The sequence below is a fragment of the Lissotriton helveticus genome, chromosome 6 (assembly GCF_964261635.1).
Source record: "Lissotriton helveticus chromosome 6, aLisHel1.1, whole genome shotgun sequence".
NCBI lineage: Eukaryota > Metazoa > Chordata > Amphibia > Caudata > Salamandridae > Lissotriton > Lissotriton helveticus.
Window position 1 is genome coordinate 51,928,812 of NC_136067.1, and position 20,749 is coordinate 51,949,560.

Genomic DNA, 20,749 nt, shown 5'->3' on the forward strand with positions numbered 1-20,749 from the left:
GGAGACTATACCCATAGCATAGTTATTGACCTCTGAAGATGTTTTTTTACCCCCTTGTACGATTCTCTTATCCTCTACTCTTTTGTCCTTAGGCACAAGGTCTGAAAAAGCACCAAGGTCAGACCACTTTTGCCAGTCAATCCGGCCCAATTTGGACAAGGAAATGGCAGCTCGACCTGTAATTGCTAACATAGAGGAGAATATTTAACCTATGTTATCCAGGCACCTGCCCTCTCTATCCATTGGAGCAGAGATAAATGTGGATGGATTTTTGGGCCGGCACTGATCCACCTGGGAGATGACTAAGTCCGGCTCTTGGTGCCCTACTAGACAGGCAGGTTAATCTTCTGGCACCTTGTACTTTTTGCAAATTTGCAGTAAAATGGGTGCCATTGAGGCAGGATTTTTAATGATCATTGTGCCTTCTTCCCAGATGTAATCCACTATTTTGGATTGCTCGCATAGCTCTCTTCGAAGGCTCTTTGAAACTGTAAAGAAAACAGTCAGACTGTTTAACTGTCATTGGCAGTTGAAACCTTGTTGCTGCTCTCTCCACCAGGTTTTGGAAATCCCAATGTCGTCAGGAGGGGAATTCACCAGTTGTGGAGTAGATGCCGATAGAGTAGGGAACAAATAATCATTCCATTAATTTGGTACTGCCAGATTGTCTGCTATTTCTCCCACTTCTCTGTCACTGTCCGATGAGGAGAGATCATTCCTAGGACGCGCCGCGATGTTGGATGCAGGTGTCATCCTGGATGTTAAGGGTGCGGAAAAGGCTCTGTGTCCTTCGAGACAGAGGCGGATGTGGAACACTACGCTGTTTTGGAGATGGCTGTTTAGTGGGCTTTGGAAACCTTTTATAGTAGTCATGCAATGTCCCTTGAAACAGGGTCAAAGGAACCTGCACCATACGTTCATGTGAGAGATTGCCCATAATGCTGGAAATTTTCCCCATGCTTCGGCCATTTCAGCGTATCTCTCCTGCTGTGGATCCTAATATTCGTCATAGCACTGGTAATCACCCTCATACTGATATTTGACGTGGAGCTCAGAAGGGCTGTGGGCAGCAATGAGCATGCCATCACTATCTGACTCTTCTACATCAAGAAGGTGACTTGGAGGGAGAGGAGACCCTTTGGTGGGGAAAGTATTTTCAGGTAGGAGGAATGTATTTGCACTTATTTCTCTCGTCAACTGTGTTGTTGACGACATCATCATCGAGTCCATAGCTGTAGTTTGCAGTTGTGAGAGCTTTTTGGTGACTTTCAACTTGACAAGGTTACATTAGTTGACGGAACCCCGTCGGCGGTGTGATCATCGACTGTTGTACTAGTGCCGTCGACGGAGCTTTCATTGACGATACCTTCGCAGACAAGATCGAAAACGATGATGAAAAGGATGGTGTCATCAATGTACCCATCGTTGACAACAATGTCAACATCACTGTATTTACTGTTGTTGTCGCTGGTGTTCTTGGCGGTGAGTTTGTCGCCATTGATATTTTCAAAGCGATCTTTGGCTTCATCGTCAACGGCACTGAGGAGGAATTCTCTAAACACACTCCAGACTTATCAGATGGTTCAGACCTTGCAGTTTCTGAGGAGACTTTGTATCTTTTCTTTTTTGGGAACTGTCTCTGACAGACTAATGGAGTCAAGAGTTCTCACTGTCTTTTTCCTCAGAAAGAGGAGACTGTTTAGCTTTAATTTCTGAAGCAGCAAAGCAGTGAAATAAAGGAACCTTAAAATTATAATAATTCACATTATAATTGGTAGAGGGTGATAAATTACTATCTATACCATTTAGAAAATCGACGGCATGTAATGCAGTCTTGCATGCGGGTAGTTTACATCCAATTTCACAGATCCAGGCAATCCCATATGGGGAATTGGTAAGGACTAAGAGGAATTGTAGTGACATCAAGAACCTTGATGAGGAACTAACCAAGGTTGAAAATAGATTTTTGTCTAGAGGATACGGAGCGGATATTGTCAACAAGGCCCGTAGTAAAATCAATTTGAGAGACAGAAGCTCACTAATGAAACGCAAACGGCGACCTAAATCTACAAATAGCAGCAAAATCAGGTTCATAACTCCCTATAGTATGGTTAGTGCTGACATCTATAGAGTTTTAAATAAGCATTGGCATCTGCTTATAGAAGATACCGTTTTACAAGAAAAAATAGGGAATAAGCCAAGTATTACTTTTCAAAAGGGAAGAACTCTCAGACAAGAACTCTGTCCGAGTTATATTCCCCCAAAAAAACAGACCAACTGGTTTCCACCTGCATTAAAAGGCTTCTTCAAGGACGCGCAGGTAGCTTCCGCCTTCCGTTCCTTTTATGCCTCTCTGTACAGCGCGTACACAACGTCACCGACAGCCATTGACACTTATTTACAATCTGCCAACATCACGCCACTATGTCCAGCGAAAACTGAAGCCCTAGACACCCCCATTCGCGCCGACGAGATTCTTGCTGCCATTGCGCGCCTCCGCCCGCTTAAATCACCAGGCCCTGATGGCTTCTCGTCGGGCTTTTATAAAACCTTCGCCCATATCCTAGCGCCAATCCTCGCGAGACTGTTCAACTCCTTCGAGGGCCCAAACTCCATACCGCCAGACATGTTAGCAGCTGATATAGTGGTTCTACCCAAACCGGGCAAACCCCCGACACATTGTTCTGCGTTCCGCCCCATCTCCTTCCTCAACCTGGACCTGAAACTGTTTACGGGGGTACTTGCGGCCCGTCTAGGCCCTTGCCTCCCCGGCATCCTCGAACCAGACCAATCGGGATTTGTCCCGAACCGCCAATGCAGCGATAATACTAAGCGGTTACTACACCTCGTGGACAAAACTCGCTTTCAGGTCTCAGACTCAGCTCTCCTGGCCATCGACGCGGAGAAGGCATTCGACCGCGTCGATTGGACCTACCTGCAGGCTGTCCTGCGGCGATACCACCTGGGCGACCGGTTCAAGGCTTGGATTGCGAGCTGCTATCACCACCCCATGGCTCGGGTCAGGTTAGGCGGTCTCAAATCAGACCCCTTCGAGATACAGAGGGGCACACGCCAAGGGTGCCCTCTCTCGCCCCTTCTATTCGCCCTATATGTGGAACCCCTAGCACAGAAAGTTCGCTACAACCCTCGCATCACAGGAATACCCTTTGGCCGTGAACCCCACATAGTGGGGCTGTATGCCGATGACATCATCGCCGCATTGGACCACCCATCCAGCTCAATACCTGCTTTCCTAGCGGAACTGGAGAGCTTTGGAGCAGTGTCGGGCTTCAAAATTAACCGGGGGAAATCCCTGATACTGCCCCTGAGCCGTCATGCTCTTCCCAATGCCCCGCCGCCTAACTTTGGCTGCGACCTACAATCCTCCGCTCGGCTTCCGTATCTGGGGATCACTTTAACCTCCTCCACAGACTCAACGGTCACCCTTAACTATAACACTTTGTCTTCCCAAATCCGGGCCGACCTCACGCGTTGGTCGAAACAACCCCTCTCCTTGCTCGGCAGAGTGGCGGCAGTGAAGATGTCTGTCTTACCCAAAATCCTGTACATCTTCCAGACTCTCCCGGTGTTACCGCCGCCAGGCGTGCTTGCTGACCTACAACGTGATATCCACCAATTCGTGTGGGAAAAGAAGCGCGCAAGACTACACAAACAAGCGGCGTATAGAAATGTTGACGAAGGAGGCCTCGGTATCCCCAACCTTTTGCTATATTTTCAGGCCTCACAACTCCGCTACCTGGTGGAGTGGTACCGACCCGAATCTGAAAAGAGATGGCTCTTTCAAGATAGAGCGATGGCCCAGACTTCCTTGTGGAAGATCCCATTTCTTGCCCGCCAGCACAGGCCACGATACCTCCTTCGCTCCCCTATCACGCGAACCACCATGGCAACCTGGGACATGGTGGCAGTCAAGAGAGGTCTCACGACCTTCCCCTCCCCACTCACCCCTCTCTTTGACAACCCTGCATTCCCACCGGGCACGGATCCCCACGCCTTCCTGCAATGGCGTGACACACCTTGCCGATCAGCCGGCCATCTCTTTGATTTGGAGGGGTTTCTCCCACTCGCCGACATCACGCGAGATTACGGAGTGACTAAGCCCCACATATTTCAATACTTCCAAATTCGCCACTGGCTCCTGCAGCCGGATAATGCCCCCCTGGTCGGTCGGCAGATGACGCCATTCGAACGCTGGCTAGTGTCGAAGGAATCGGATAAACACCTTATCTCAGACCTCTACAAGATGCTCTCCCCAGACACCGACCCGGCTAAAACTGCAGGACAGAAACGCTGGGAATCAGAACTCGGAAGGACTCTCTCGCCTAAAGAATGGGGCTCCATACACTACAGAGCTGCTCACACTACTCGCAATACTAAGGCCAGGGAATCGGCGGTAAAGCTGGCCATCTACTGGCACCTTACCCCAGCAAGACTCAATCAAGGTAACCCTCTTCGAAGCGCGTTGAGTTGGAGGGGCTGTGGTGAAAAGGGCACCCTGACTTATCTCCTGTGGGAATGCCACACTTTGCAGGGGTACTGGAAGGCAGTTTTGGATGATATAGACTCAACATTTGACACCGAAATCCCGCGCTTCCCAGCATACACACTCCTAGGGCTGCCCAATGCACTCACATTCCCCCTGAGATCACCTCGTGGCAAACAGATGGGCATCGCCATGCAAGCAGCGTCACAACACGTCCTGTCACTATGGGGATCACCCACCTTACCCACTCACACTGGCTGGCTACACAAACTGTGGTTCACATTGGGCATGAAACGGATCCAGGCCACGCTCACACACACCGCTGACGCATTCCAGACAACCTGGCAACCGCTCCTATCACTGCTATCCAGGGAATTCCACGAAATAACGTGTCCGAAATACCTCTGCATCATGCGACTCACGGCCCGTATAAGAGACCAAACGCGACCCGATACACCTTAAGGCGCTTCGGCCTGTAAAGGCTCTTGCAGACAATCTGGACAACTGGCATACTGTTCGGGGTGGGGGGAGGGGGTTGGAGTTGGGAGTTGGGGCGCGGGGGGGGGTTTCGTATCATTTTGTTCATTCATCGCTCTGACAGGGCGCCTTTACCGATCTCCAGGCAACACCTCTCAACTTGGGCATGATTTATCTACATTTCTACTGCCTCATAGAGAAGACATGTATGTCTGTCTCGCTCGCCATTTTTGCCTGATGAATGTCTATTGCAATGCACTGCCTGTCTGCTTTGCTTTTAAACTCAATATAAAACACTGTGAAATTAAAAGGCTTCTTCAGATGCGGCCTATGCTGCATCTGTTGTTTTGCAATGAATGAGACTACTAAATTCCAATATAATAGTAAGAAGACATATCAAATTAATCAATTCATTAATTGCAATTCAACACATGTTGTGTATTGTTTAAAGTGTATATGTAATCAAATCTATATTGGTAGCACCACGAGGCCGGTAAAAGAAAGGATACAAGAGCACTTTCGGGCCATAAGGAACAACAATCCACAATATCCTTTTGCAACACACTTCAATACGATGCACAGCAATACAGAAATTCATAAGATAGGGTTTCACGGTATTGATATGGTTTCTGTAAACAGTAGAGGTGGGAATAGAATTTCCAAACTACGACAAAGGAAAGTAAATGGATTATACTTTTGCGGGCCGTAGAAATGGGGATAAATGTAGATAAAGTAGAATTTCTGTAGCCACAAGAGGATCAATCAGGCCTCTAGTAGTATTCTATAACTGTAACAATGTCCCTTTAACTACCCTCGAACTATGATATAAGAGATGAAAAACTAGCAATTGAATGAGGTCAACAATGATTTATTCTGATTGCACAAGTCTAAGAGGATATAAGAAGAAAAAAGTTGAATAATAGAGCATCTGAGGAAGTTCTGATCTATTGAGAACAAGGGGTTTAAGTATTGCTGAATGAATTATGTAAGGATAGAGCGCAATGGTGTCATTCATTGATGTGGTATGTGATGTATTGTATAAAAAGTGTGACACCATTAACCTAAAAATCATCCAACAAACGTGTAACGATATGGACATATTGATAAGTATGGAGTGCTTCTATGTACAGGTATATAGAATGTCTTCCTTCATTTATACTAGTTAAAGTATTTTAAACTGTGTTTTTAAATGATGACATACACGTGGGGTCGCGATGATCGCCACACATTTTCCAAATGTATCCAACCTACAATAAAAAAGGAGAGCGTATGTTTTCGGCATGCAGGTGCTTACACGTATTCAATAGTATAAACACTAAGAAATGGCCGCCGCGATAGGCCGAGATGTGAGAGACAAGAAGAGGAAGTGTCCGTTGTTTATGTCGTCAGACGTAGTGGCGGGTAAAATATAATGAACGACAGGCGAAGCGGAAGTTAATGCTGCCGGATTGCAGGGACGGTGTTCATGACGGGCCTCTGTACTCGCTGAGGTAAGAGTGCTTGGCGGGTTTAAAAGGTGATACTAACGGGATAGAAGAATAGTGAGGCAGTGATACTAAGGACTAGACTTATAATTAAGTGGGTTTTAATACGGGAGCACAAAATTGTAGATGGTAGGCTCGCCAGAATTGCACGAATGATGGTAACTGTGATGGGCTAAGAATGTATAACTAATAGATATGTACACATGGGTTGACGTTTTTGGGTAAGAATAGGGATAACGTTGTATTTGTAAACGTTTTTAATTAGCAGATAGGGATGACAAGGAGTGACATACTGTTTAATCAACAGGTGGTGGGGCTTAATATGGTTCCACACGACGTTTGGTACTGAGAAGATCGACTCGATACAATACGTGATTAACATAAATCAAGTTATCCTGCAATAACACAACGACTGTACATTCTAAGGTACAATCTTGTCGTAATAGTGAGCAATGAATATGAACTAAGTTTTTATACTTGTATCTAAATATTGTACAAGGATATTTTTGAAATATTTGATTATTGCTTGTGAATTGCATTTTAGACTAACGGGACAAGGACATATACAGTATATTTTATATACTTCCTGTAAATACAGGAATAGAGACTTATGATCGCACTACAATTAGGTGAGCTGAAATACATCATTTTGGTTATTTGGCATGTGTGATGACTTTTTAGAAGTGTCCTGGGATATATTCACTGACAGTGATTTCTCTTTCTGACACTGGGTATTGATGCAAATATGTGACAACGTTTTAATACTGGTTTTTAAATGACTGGCTTACTTGGTGGAATCATGTTATGGTATGGCATGGGACCTAACAACACGTTTGGTTGGATTGTTTGGAGTGTGAGGATTTCTTCGGTTTCCCTAGTGGGGTCATCATATGCAGTTCCCAACGTACCCTTTATAATGTGGGGTAGTGGAAATTGCATCTGTTGTGCATTTGGTGAAGGTGAAGGTGGTCATCTTGCAAAACTTACCTTGCATGACAACACTTAAAAGCTATTAATCAAGTGTAACTGTATAAAAATCTGATTGAAATATTTAGAATTTAGTGCATGTATATTTTTCTTTTTTTTCTTCGTTTCATGTATGACATGTAGCCTTGAGAAAGCCCAAAGCGGGCGAAACGCGCGTCGGCTGTGGATCATAAAGTTTGCAAAAATAAAAGCTTGAAATGTCTACACCGTCTGATTTTGTGTAAGTGGCTCCTGACCAAGGATATGGACTGTATGTTAAACGCTATAATAGCGAAGGGAGTAAAGTGACTATCTTGGAGGTGCACTGGTGTTTTCTCAAACATTATAATTTTATGTTTCCTTCTGCTGCAGCTTAGCATTTTTAGGTGGAGCTGCTCCAATGACAGAGGCGCTGGGGATGAGTGGTTTGCACATTCCTAAGTGCACATGACTGTTTGGCCGCCCCTTTTATGCGCACTTTGCATCATCTCCATGCAAGGTTAATTACAGCCTGCATGGAGAACATGCCCACAGCCCTATTCCCTGGCTGAATGCTGACCCACTGCGCTCAGACGAATCACAGTGCTGCATTGCAGCATTGTGATTGGCTCAGGGAAGCCTGCATCCTGCTGCGGGACCATAGACAGGAAGAAGAGGACAGAGGAGAGGCACTGGCCAGCTGGCTTAACAGGCGTGTGTTTTTTTCTTCCTTTTTTTGTCTCCCCACCCATCTGACCCCGCCTCAGCACCTGGGTCCGGTAGCAGACACAACTGCTTATGGGGGTCTTCAGAATGAAGTCTTTCTTCTCACAAGTGCCACAGAGCCTCAAAAGACCTTTCTTAGAGGACTCTGACATGATAGTAGGTAGAAGATAAATCTTTTCCAAACTGATTAAAGAGAACTGAGCAGCATTCAGGGAGACTCCCGTCCCATGATGTGCGGTAGAAAATCTGAGGGAACCAGCATCAGTGGGTAGTATTCCAGAGGGTGCTCTCTCCTGATTGGCTGGAGTTCAGTTCCTTTTTTTAAAAATGGCTACGTTATTAAAAGTGAATGTTTCTTTTCCATTATAGTCTATGGCAATGTTATGTACTGCTTTACTAAGGTACTGTGGGACTCCCACTTCGACAATGGGGAATGATTTAAGCATGTGAATATATGAAAGATCTAACACTGGAGAATGTTGTTTGAACACTCAAGTATAGACTCAAAATCACAGCGTGGAAAGAACTGTCTGGCAGTGTAACAATTCACTTTGGCCCACTTGAAAAGAATTAAAGTGACATATAAAAAAAAAATGTTTAAATGTATTTCAGATGCAAAAAGGTTTTTAGAGAAAAAAAAGCATTGTTGTCAGATCCCTGATCTGCACGGCAGAAACACATTTTATGTTGTTGACTGACAATGCAGCATTGCCTTTTGGGTTATTTTAGGTTTACCAGTAAATCTTTTGTTCCTATGATTCTTTTTTTCTTTCAAAATAGTTATTCTTAAGAAATATCAACATGCACTATGTGCCATTAAATTTCCAAATGTTCAACTGCCTGTTCAGTAACTAATAACACGCTTGAAGTCAGATACTTTTTATTTTGTTTTGAGAAAAGCGTATTCCTCTATTGATAGAGGTTCTTCACATAGAACGGTAAATTAAGGGTTTATGAATTTTATGAAACTTCCATGACAAAAATGTGCTTAACGTTTAATATCTTTGAAAAGTCAACAATCTATAGTGAAGACACTATATTTTGTAATGGGCTAACACGCATCAATATTGGGGTAACTGCCAAAATAAGCCACAATTTAGAAAATTAGCTACATGAATGTTATCAACTGGCAGTTGTAAAATTGCATCACTCATCAAATATCTAGATATAGAAACATGTTTACATTTATTCAAGACAGACTTCCTGTACTGCTCTTAATTACTTACCATACTGTAATTGAGATATTTCTTTGACCCATGCCCTGTGATATAATAGCTCAAACTCCATCAACACATAGGCAATTTTATTGAATAATCGCACCACGGCTTTACCCTCTGGACTTGATAAGATGTCAGAATTTTTCTAAATGAAAAATATGTATTATTGTGCATAATCATACATGTATATATTTTTTAAAACATTATTTTAAACAGAACTCCTTTTATTAATTTACAAATCGCTGTGGTAAAAAAAAGTTATTTACCTGTAACCAAGGTTCTCTGCCCTTGATTTGTTTTTCTAAATTGACAGGTTTAGAATGCTCACCAACTGTCAGTTTGAAAACCTCCAATGTGATATGAAGTACAACAGGTTTATTAAGTAGCCAATCCCACTATTGTGTTTTAATCTAGTAATATTTTATTGACAGCTCACAATGAAAGCTAATATTATATAATCTCTATCATTATTTAAAAGTTCCAGTAAAAATACAATGGCAAAAGCTATTCGAAGATAGAATTTATGTTGACAAACATCTTCATACTACAAGTGGTTATATGCAACTCTGGGATGCTGACAGATGGGAAAGAATGTGGGTTTCCAAAGAAGATCAGAAAATATTATTCTTGATATTCATGTCTGTAAAGAGAACTGGATTAAATTGTATGTAAAACTAAACACCGATTATATGATGGAGCATTGCAAAACACTTAAAAGTAATACGTCTGGATCTGAAGGAGTTTATCTGGATCACCTTGAAACTGTGCATCAGGTAAGATATGAATCCATGCAGAATGATAGAGAAAGGATTGATGATCAACAGTACTGAATGCTGATGCAAAGTCCATAAGACAGGGGCTACTGTTGTCACTGATGTGAGACATGTCAGTGACCACCCGACTGATGGCTTATTTTGTGCTATATATGACATTACCATAGGCCAATAGACTTCTGAGAGGTTGTTACTCTTTATATTTTCATGGAAGTAGTTGGTGAGGGCCTTTTCAATGGTTTTGCATAGGAAACATAGGAAAGGTGGGGGAGACTAAGATTATGTGAGTGCAAGTTAAAGTTAATCAGGTGTAAGAATCTCTCTGATCTTGAGGGAGTCAGAGAAAACGGCCTTTCTTAAGGAGGTGTTTTGACTTTGTTGGGTAGTGGCAATGACCTGATATGCACGGTGAGAGGATATTGTCCTCTTAGTATGTGGCCTTCAGTGACTCAAAGAATCAAGTAGTGTCCTCAATGAATAGTGTATCCATTTTGGTGCTTCGGATGGGCCGTAATAAGAGAACAAGGCTGACTAGAGCTTTCTAATCATTGATCTCTTGCTTCTTATTGATTTTCTTCATGAAAAAATTGTTGACAGATGTAAAGTCTTCTATTGATTATTCAAAAGAGAGATATGGATGACACCGTTTTTTGATGGTCTTAGAAATACCTCTGCTTTTGTTGGAGGCTGCGTTGATCATGGTAATGTTGTAAAGTGCCTGAACCTCCATTATGAGATTTAGAAAGCATAAATAGAATCTTCAGAATCAAAGCTGTATTTGTAACTAAATTCCAAACCATTGTGATATTGCTGAGCCCATGAGTGTTCAGGGGGTGTGGAGTGTTAAGCTATTATAGAATGGGTCTTTAGAAGAAAACGATTGTCTGCTGTGGTCTGCAGCATGTGTTTAAGGCTGGAAAGCGGAGAACTGATGTTATTCAGTTACAGGATGATTCAAGACAGATAAGGTTTTGACTGAGCGTGTTGATGTGAACATTCCTGAATACATTTTTAAGGGTATGTGAACACCTCCTCCTCCATTTCACAATGTTCCCTCGTTAACAGATATAGTTCTCAGTTCTAAATGGTAATTTCAAATATATTCATTTATTTAACTATTTTTTATATTTTTGTAAATCAATTATTCATTGTAAGGTGAGGTACAAAAAAAGAACTTCGACAGCCGGCACCTGTTTTGCCCTACAGAGTCAATCAGACCAGGGCTTTCTCAAGGCTGAAATAAGATCAAACAGAACATCTGTAGTATTTTTACAGAAGAAAAGGCATACTTGCCACCGGGTGCTATGTGAGGTAAGTGAGTCATTTTAGTGATTTGTCTGTCATGCAATAACATCTTCGTGCCCTGGCAGCGATGTTACTAAAAGACAGTGATTAAAAAGGTGTAAAAACTTAAACGTTCCGTGAGATTAAGAAATAGCGCAAGAACTGACAGATGTAGGGTGCTTAGATTTACATATAATGTGAAACTAGTGCTGGCATTAAGTATCAAGCATTAGAGAGGTAGTACAGCTAGTAATGGTGACTTTTAAGTCACAAGTTGTTGTTAAGAAGAGAGTCACCCCGGGTTGTGATGCTAATAGTAAAGAGGGTAAGTTGTTGCCATTAACTCAGTTCATGAAGCAACAATATATACATAGGTAAAATATACCTTATATGAAAATGACATCACGATATTCAGATGCTACTAGGTAAATCAATCTTGTGGCACTGAAAACGTTATCCATTTGTCATCTATAACATAAGAGTTGCAATCTCATTTGATTACATTAATTACAACATTGCATATACAGACAGTACTTTTAGAAAGTGTTTACTTGGAGTTGCTGTTCCCAATATGGCTAATGCCCAGCAATGTGTTGTTTCTTTACCCATGTTTACTTGGAGTTGCTGTTCCCCATATAGCTACCGTCCTGCAGTGTGTTGTTTCATTATCCATAAATAGTGCTAAACAATGCAGCTATTTAATGCATTAACCAGTCACAGATATTATTAGGACTGTGCACAATAAATCATCATTAAGAGAGAGTGCTATGGAATGCATGGCAGAATGTTGAAAAGTAAAAGTAAGTGGCATATTGACATTTGTTATGCTCCAAGATTCTAAGTTGGATATTATAACTTATCAAAATGGCGCGTAATGGTCATTACAAGGGAAGGTGGCAAATTTGATATTCGGGTGCGCTACTGATTTTATTCTAAGCAAAAGCATGCAATCTATTTAAAGATCTAACTAAAGAATACGTGACCACAAGTGTCACTTGAGATATCAGGCGTGCTGCTATCTCTCAATCTACCTTGGGCGCATGTTGTTAATTCGGGTTTACAAATCCGTGGCAGGTTTGTAATTCAGTGGCACCACTTAACCCAGCCGTGAGGCATCCCAAAGCGTGTGGCTCTTCTCCCCACACACAGCCGGTCACACAGCCGGTCGGTGTGTCTCCATAGCCATCCATTGAACCATTAGTTCCTTTCGTCTCTGTCAGCACTGCAACGCTGCTGTTGTATCAAATTCAAATTTATTGTTTGATTACCAAAATTCACAACAACATTTTAAAACCATGTGACTCATGTATACGTGTACAATTTGTTTTTAAAAAAGGACTTTAGTTAGTGCAATGGCAATGCAATAAAAGTGGGTGTGGGTGGGTGAGACTCGAAAATCGTTGGCGCCGCTCCCCCAGCTAGCTGATGTGAAGGTGAGCTTCCCAAGGGGAGCGTTGCCTTATATCCCCTCCCCTTACTCGCTTCTCTTTGTTCATGGAAGGGGGGGAGAGGGCCTCAGGCGCATTTCGCTGCGCGTCCTTTCCTGGCGGCGCAAACCAGCGCCAACCAGAGCCGTGTGGGGGGTAGCCTTTCCCCGGAGTTAGGCCCCAACTCTCTACCTTGCTGGTCCCTTTTGTGCCCAGCCATCTGACGGGGACTGGGCTGCGAGTGCCGTCTCTGTTTGCTACCTCGATTTCTGTCAGGGGTACTGACCCAGCCGTGAGTCATCCCAGAGTGAGTGGCCATCCTTCTACACACCGCCCTGTCTGTGTGTTTCCATAACCAAACTAATACACCTTCTGTTTCCGCCATGCCGCGAGGGAGGCTTCCGTCTTCTTGCGGCTCCCCCTACCTTATGTTGTCCCTTTGCGCCTCCCGCTGCTCTTACTGTGGAGCGCTAGGATACCAACCTCTAGCTGTGTCTCAGGGAGGCAGACGTTTGGTAAGCTCTGACGGTAATCTTCCCATGGTGTGCTCTGCTCCATTCTTGCCCTCATGTAGTGGCATGCTTGTGTCTTATTCGGAGTCTTATGGCACTGTATCCTCTCACCATGGGTCACACATGAAATCAAACAAAATTGGGAGATAGTCAGATACCACTTGTGGAAAATATCCTCCTCTCCTTTACTCATGCTCCTGCCAGGCTCTCCCCGGTAAGCACCCCTGCGAAACCAGTACCCAGATTGTCCCCCATGGACCATGTTATTACAAGAAAGTTGCCTTTGTCATGCTCAACTGGTTTACTGCTATCCCTTCCTTCTTCCAAAATTTTGTATGGACCTTTTTATCTTAAACATCGTATGTGCGCCCAATGAAATGCAATGTTTTCACACATTATCCCTGTCATATTCTTGAAGTACCTTTGCTTCTTTGATATACCGTATTACCCTTTACAACATAACTGTGCATTTCGATGTGGTACTTTCACATTGGACATTTTCTTTACATCCTGTCCACTGAACTGTCATTATTTCTTACTGTTGGAGGATGAAATACCGAGTTGACCCTGCTGGGGGAGGTGGGGGGCGGGGAACATAACCTTCGTATATTCTTAATAGGGTCACGGTAAATCCTTCCCCTCTTATCAAAATTTGCCTCTGCAAATAGTTAGCTTAAGCTTTGTAAGCGCGTCCCAATCATATGCACTATTTTACTAATATTTTCCTTGTAACACTCTTGGGAGTACATTTTTGCAACTTTTTATTTCCAGTACACAACTTAATTGTGCCTATATATTGTAGTACTTTCTGTCACATTGGACCTTTTTCTTTACTTATTATCCCCTCAATTCTACTTGCTTCTTATTTTGGAAGTATGAAATCCTGAGTTGGCATTGCTGGGGGTGCAGAGAACATAACCTATGTGCTTGTTAAGTGAACTTACCCCCAGGGGGATCTTAGCACTGAATAGCACCTGTTTATTGTTACCCAAATCCATGGTACTGATTTTTCATATTGCTGTATTCCCTTACTACGTTTACCACAAATCATCAGCAACACCGTGGACTGGTCACCCTGGGACCTGATCCAGACATCTGCCTTCTTGTTAGTTACAGGTCTTGGAAGCTGGTCTAGATTGTTTTAGTACATTTTAGTATATCATGTTAGACATTTTCGTTTACATACCACCCCGCTAAACTGTACATGTTTCTTACTTTCACAAGTTGGCCCAACTGGGGTCGCAGGAACATAACCCCCCTATTTGTAAAGCGCATGTTCACCCCATCTAGGCACTGGATCACAGATGTTTATTGTCACCCAACTCAATGGCTTTGATTGATTTATTTATTTTTTAGGATCAGCCCGCATATTTTACCTGCAAAAGTGTCTCAAATCAATTGTACCATTCCTTTTTCAAACCTCAGAAGGATGAAAATCATATTGGGATCTGAAACCTGTGAGCATGAGGTAAAACAAGATTCCTGCAGTGTGTGCCTTAGTCCACTGCGAGACCTACCAAGAAACGCACGGCTTGGTGAACCATGATATTCTCTGCCGTGAGGAATTAATTCTACTAAGGTCAACCAAGTGTAGTGCACAAAGAGCTTTCAGTTGCCCATGCTCACCGGAGAGAGATTTACAGGCCTTAAATTGCGTGGGCTTGGTGTGGTTTGCACATCAAATATTTAGCTTGGCTAAAAATTAGCTGAAAGAGGGGCCGCCGGGTTCTCCCTGATTACAACTGAGGCTGTGCCCTGTAGGCTTTACATGCCCAGTCGTGACAACTTCAACACAGAGGAACTCTTTGCATACAGCCATCAATGCTGAATGCCAGCTCAGCAGATTAACTCCATTTAATATCAAAGCAAAAACTCATGCTTATAGCACCTGGTATTTCCAGGAGGTCTCCAATCCAAGTACTAACAAGGCCCAACCCTGCTTAGCTTCCGATATCAGGCGCATTCAGGGTGGTATGGCCCTAGGCTGTAAACTAATGAATTACTAGATTCAGCGTCTGTAGGCACATTGCCCCGTGCTTTCATTGCGCCACGTGGATGCGAGTACATTCATTCACTGGATGAGTCGGTCTGCATGCAGAAATAAAGCAGGCTAGACAAGCTTTAGTAAATGCACTGCCACCATGCGAGAGTGGCCCAAGCTTCAGACAGTTAAGTGACCGGCTGGTCGTAGGAACGTAAAATCCCGGGCCATGATAAAAACCTTTGATATGTGCCCTTACGCGAAGCCCCCCACTTGCAACCGCTGTTACACTCAAATAAGTACTGGGCAAATTAGCCTTTCATCCCGCTGCATAGCCCATACGTTAGTCCTCGCGAACCCTGTACGATAACAGGGTCAGGAATGGGCATTTTTGCATAACCATAGCTCGGCGTCAGGTGCTCTGCTGTGATCAATGCTCCCCGGTGCTCTGGCCCGCCAGTTGCAGTAAAACATTGCTACTGCAGTGCCAGGCGAAGCAAGTCCTTCCCAGACCGTGTATGTATAGCCCAGTGGTTCCCAAACTTTTTTTGACCTGTGGCTCCCCTGACCTAATCGGCAGTTGGCCGTGGCTCCCCACCATTTTTTTACCGGTGGGTGGGTGGTGTGTACCTCCTCTTATCTTCCTTAAAGTATTTGGGACGCAATGAAGGTATTATATTGGTTGGAATGCTTGAATTCTTAATCTCATCCACTGGCAATCACTTTGGCTGCATCCCAATCCATCGTTTTTTTCCCCAACAGAGTGCCTGGTCCCAAACCCTTATTTATGCCAGTTGCTGCTTTCAGACCTTTTGGTACTGAGACCTGCTCTGAGAAAATGGAACATTGAGTTTGGTCTGTCGTAATCAGTATCCCCAGCCTTATTTTTACACTAAAAAGGTCTGTCCTTCCATCTGTGTGCCCATCTATATCCAAACATATTCAACCATTTGCACACCTATCCACCATATTCACTCATCCATCCCTCCATCCACCCTTTCACTCATCCATCCATAATTCATCTACCCACCCTTTCACCCCATCCATCTGTACAATCATCCATGCATCCACTCTTCCACACAGCCATCCATTCACTTACTCATCCATCCACCCATTCACTTACTCATCCATTCACCCAGTCATTTATCCTTCCACCCATTCACCCTTTCAGTCATTCATCCTCCCTTTCTCTCTCCATCCCCCTTTCACTTATCCATCCATCTACCCACCCATTTACTCATCCATTCATGAATCCATCCATTGATTCTATTACCTATCCATTCTTTCACTCATCCAACCATCCGTTCACTCATCCAGCCATCCGTTCTCTCATCCATCCACCCTTTCACTTCACTCATCTATCCATCCTTTTGTCCATCTACCCCCTTTCACTAACTCATCAATCCTTACATCCACCCTTTCACTCATCCATCCATTCACCATTTCACTTATCAATTCATCCATCCACCCATTCACTTGCCCATCATCTACCCTTTCATTCATCCACCCATCCATCCTTTCACACACCCATCCACCAATTCACTCGCCTATCAGCTGCCCTTTCACTCATCCTTCCATCCTTTCACACACCCATCCACACTTTTACCCATCCATCTACCCTTCCACCCATACATCTACCCTTCCACCCATACATCCATCTATTTACCTTTTCTCTCATCCATACTTCCATTCATTCACTCATCCATCCATTCTTTCTTTCATTATCTATCCATTCCCCCTTTCATTCATGCATTCATCCTTTCAGTAATCCATCCAGCCATTCAGACATTCCTTCACTTATTTACTCACCCACCTTTTCACATTATGAGCTGAGCCTTTGTTTGCAGAGTTGCAGGCAGAAGAGTCCCATCAAGAATGAACTACAGCAAGGGGTGGGCTGGTGGAGAGTTCACTATGCCCCTGCACATAGGCAGACTGAAAACGTAGAAGTAATGCATGATGCACAGTGCCAGGATGTGAGGTTACAGTAACATGGTGTTGTTTCCAGGGCTTTAAGCAGTGTAAAAAAACTGGGGGGTCTCTTCAAAGGGGGTGTTTGACGTAATTAAGAGCGCAGCTTAAAACACCTAGGCTAAAAATCTGCTCTTAGCATAGTGTTCCGCCTCACTGGTATTATGTTGTCTCTGTCATTGCATCCAGATATAAAGTCCACATTTGTAAAGCGCACAATCACCCGTAAGGGTCTCTAGGCGCTGGGGGCCGTCGGGAAGATTAAGCGAGCTATTGCCCAGAGTCACATGGTGCTGGGCTAACCTGCCGCCGGAGCCGGGGATCGAACCGTGGTCCCCAGATTCCAGCGTCAGTCGCCCTGGCCGCGGCGCCACACTTCTCCCTTATATATAATACAGCAAGTATCATTACGCCTCAACAAGCCAGGACTAATGGCTTTGTCAATGGTTGCTAGTTCCTTAAAAAAAAAAAGGTGCAACCATGGCTTTGTTGAATACAATATTGAAAATATTTCAGTTCTAAAATGACAGGACGGTGAGAGAACGATAACCTGTTCTTTTAAACTTATTTTACAGGCTTCTTTGAATGAAGTGTTTTCTAACGTTGCAGCGTGGGCGTTTTACTTTTTATCGTACAGAATGCCCTTCTGTACACTGAGGCAGGAGGAGGCCGCCACATGGTGTCACACGCACCCCCAGACTGCCCCATTGTCATTCAGTAAGTGGCAATCAGCGGCATACTGAATGACAATGGGCGGGAGGGGCTGCTCTTGTGCTCCTGGAGGAGTGCGAGGCGCCTCCAGCAGCAGGGGTGAGGCCTCTCACAGGGGAGCAGCGCTGCTCCCTGTGATGGCCAAAATTACAGATAAGAGGCCCGTGGAATTTACGGACGGTTGGTCACCCTAGTGTGCGCGGCGCCCCTGGCACCTCATTACGGCGCACCGTGGCGCCGCGGCGCACAGTTTGGGAACCGTAGGACTATAGCCTAAGCAGCTGACTGTGATATCCGCAGTCCGGATCCCAGAAAGACACGCCTTCAATGCCGCGCAAAACCCTCCTTTAATTTATTTTATGTACATCAGCCATCATAGCTTGGCTTTCGCAGCTTTATCTAGCGCAGACTCGGCCCATACCATACTTGTGACCCATTAGGGCTATCCGAGTGCTTCACACGAGCACCAGCCATGTTACTCAAGGCCTATTCCTTCCTGATAGGCACAGGTAGTTTTCAGTGATCTGCCCCCATTCACTTTCCCTCCCATGACTTTTGCAGATCCATACCGCGCTGACTCGCCCCGTAGGCATCCAAGCGCTTTATGCAGCATCAGCTACGTTACCCAATGCCCTATTCTTTCCTTACTAGGCCCGGGGAGATTTAAGTGATTAAGAAAAACAGCTAGCAGCCTTAATTAACTGCATTGTAGAGGGAAAGGGTAGTCCCAGTGTTGTGGGGAAAGATACACTGTTCACTAAAGAGTTATAATTTAGAAGAGTATATTTATTGTTAAGCTACAAGTATCAGCTGGTGTCCCTCTCCAGGCTAGCAGGCAACTGCCCCACCAGGCAAAGAGAAAGAACACAACAGTAATAAAGAATCCAAAAGGAATGCACAAGTTAAAGAAACAGTGCCATGAATGTAATACAAGATAGAACAAGATACAACACCCAGCATAGCTCTATTTGAGCTCGCCTGTTCCACGTGACCAAGGGCCAGGTCTGAGGCGGACATTCGACCAGAGCCGTACCAGTCCCACCCGCTGTGAGACACGAACCTCCAATGTGCGGCTCGGTGGATGTTGCTTACACGCAGCGTGATCTATGCTATACAGCCTTCTAGGAGCTCTTACATCGAATAGCCAGCTACTGAGCCAATGCCGCGGATCAACCCAGGTTCCCTAGCTCCCCGGCAGCTCTGACCATAAGCCGCCATTACATCCTTATTGTCACCTGTCTAGCAGCAAAAAGGCACGCAGTCCCTCCTCTACTAACTACTGAACCCTTACCCTTGTAGCTACGGCTGTTCTGTAATGGCCAATCACCTCCGGCCCGACAGCCTCTTCCTCCTTCGCTGCTGTATGGGGAGATGGAGTCATCCGTGCGCCTCTTGTCCACCCGCCACCTGCTCCCGCTCTACCAAGGCTTGCCCTGCCCTGTACCTGCAGCAGTCCGCCGAGTACTGCCCATTCTTCTTGGACAAGCCACCGAGGCAGGGTAGTGCCACCTGGGAGCGGGGCATGTGGTCTCAGAGAGTGGTTGCTGGCAGGGGGTGGGGGTGAGGGGCGGTGCGGTCCAGCACCCGTTCGGATCCCTCTGCTTGGCTCTCCCACAAACTGAGCGGACAGAGGCCTCATTCAGCGCTTCACACCTTCCGCTGTACATCGGGGGCTCAAACAAGTTCAGTCCTTTACAGAAGTATGCCGGTCGAACATGCCCCGTACTTAAAAATCGTTGGCGCCGCTCCCACAGCTCCCTGATGTAAAGGTGAGCTGCCCAGTGGGAGCGTTGCCATATCCCCCTCCCCTTCCTCTCTTCCCTTTGTTCTTGGAAGGGGTTGGGAAGAGGGCCTCAGGCGCGTTTTGCCGCGCATCCTTTCCTAGCGGCGCAAACCAGCGCCAACCAGATCCGTTCCGTTTTGGGCTCTGGCGGGCGTTATGGCGCAGGCCTCGAGGCCCTCTTCTGGGGAGGCCTTTGCTAATTCTGGTTTACGAATCCTTTGCAGGTTTGTAATTCAATGACAAACTGATTTAAACACAGATCGGGACATAAAGCTAGATTCAGGCGGATCCGTAACAGGCTAGCAATTTCGAAGAGATTTCGGCCAAATGACCACAGATAAACATAGTTGTCAGGCATTCTTCTAGTGCTTAGTCTAAATTAGGTGTAAATTATAAATTCGGGCTTACATGTCCGTTACACACTACATCTTTAATATCAATCAATCTTCGCTAACAGTCAAATGATAAGCCTGTACACGTGGGTTACTGCAGTCTGTAAGTCATCATCATTTGCAAATTAGTCCACGAGTCGTGTATGAGCGTTGCGTATGGGCGCCATACTTAATAACTACCATGCTCGTGACGTAATGTTGTCCTGAGCATCAAAGCGGTGCCGCCATCTTAAAGAGGTTAATTCCCTCTGTGAAATAAAGTAAACATGTGGAGACCCTACGATGATACAGCAAAGTGTGTGTCTACCATGAGTCTACTGTGTTTAACCCGGTAGGCGGTAATCCGCTTGGTGATTATAACTGACCCAAGTTGTGCCTGCTTAGAACCTGCTGTGTGGCCGCCGGATCCTTTGCTGCTTTTGAGGCTCCTGGCCCCTGACTGTGCTGCTTTGCCCCTGGCCCCTGGTCCCTCGCCGCCGCTGCACTCCGCCGGCCGCCGAGGAGGGAAACCACAACACCCAGGCTCCCCCGCAGGTCGCAACGTCACCTGTGCGCCCGGAGG

General features: G+C 45.0%; 1 protein-coding gene across 7 annotated transcripts in view; it reads right to left on the minus strand.

Moving 5' to 3' along the window:
* Window positions 1-20,749, minus strand: part of DNAH8 (dynein axonemal heavy chain 8) — a 10,041,960-nt gene that overhangs the window by 7,858,551 nt on the left and 2,162,660 nt on the right. For all 7 annotated transcript variants that reach the window (XM_078647354.1, XM_078647353.1, XM_078647356.1 and 4 more), the window contains exon 17: window positions 9,363-9,498. In XM_078647354.1, the coding sequence (XP_078503480.1) occupies window positions 9,363-9,498 (136 nt within the window). The remainder of the gene's footprint in view (window positions 1-9,362; window positions 9,499-20,749) is intronic.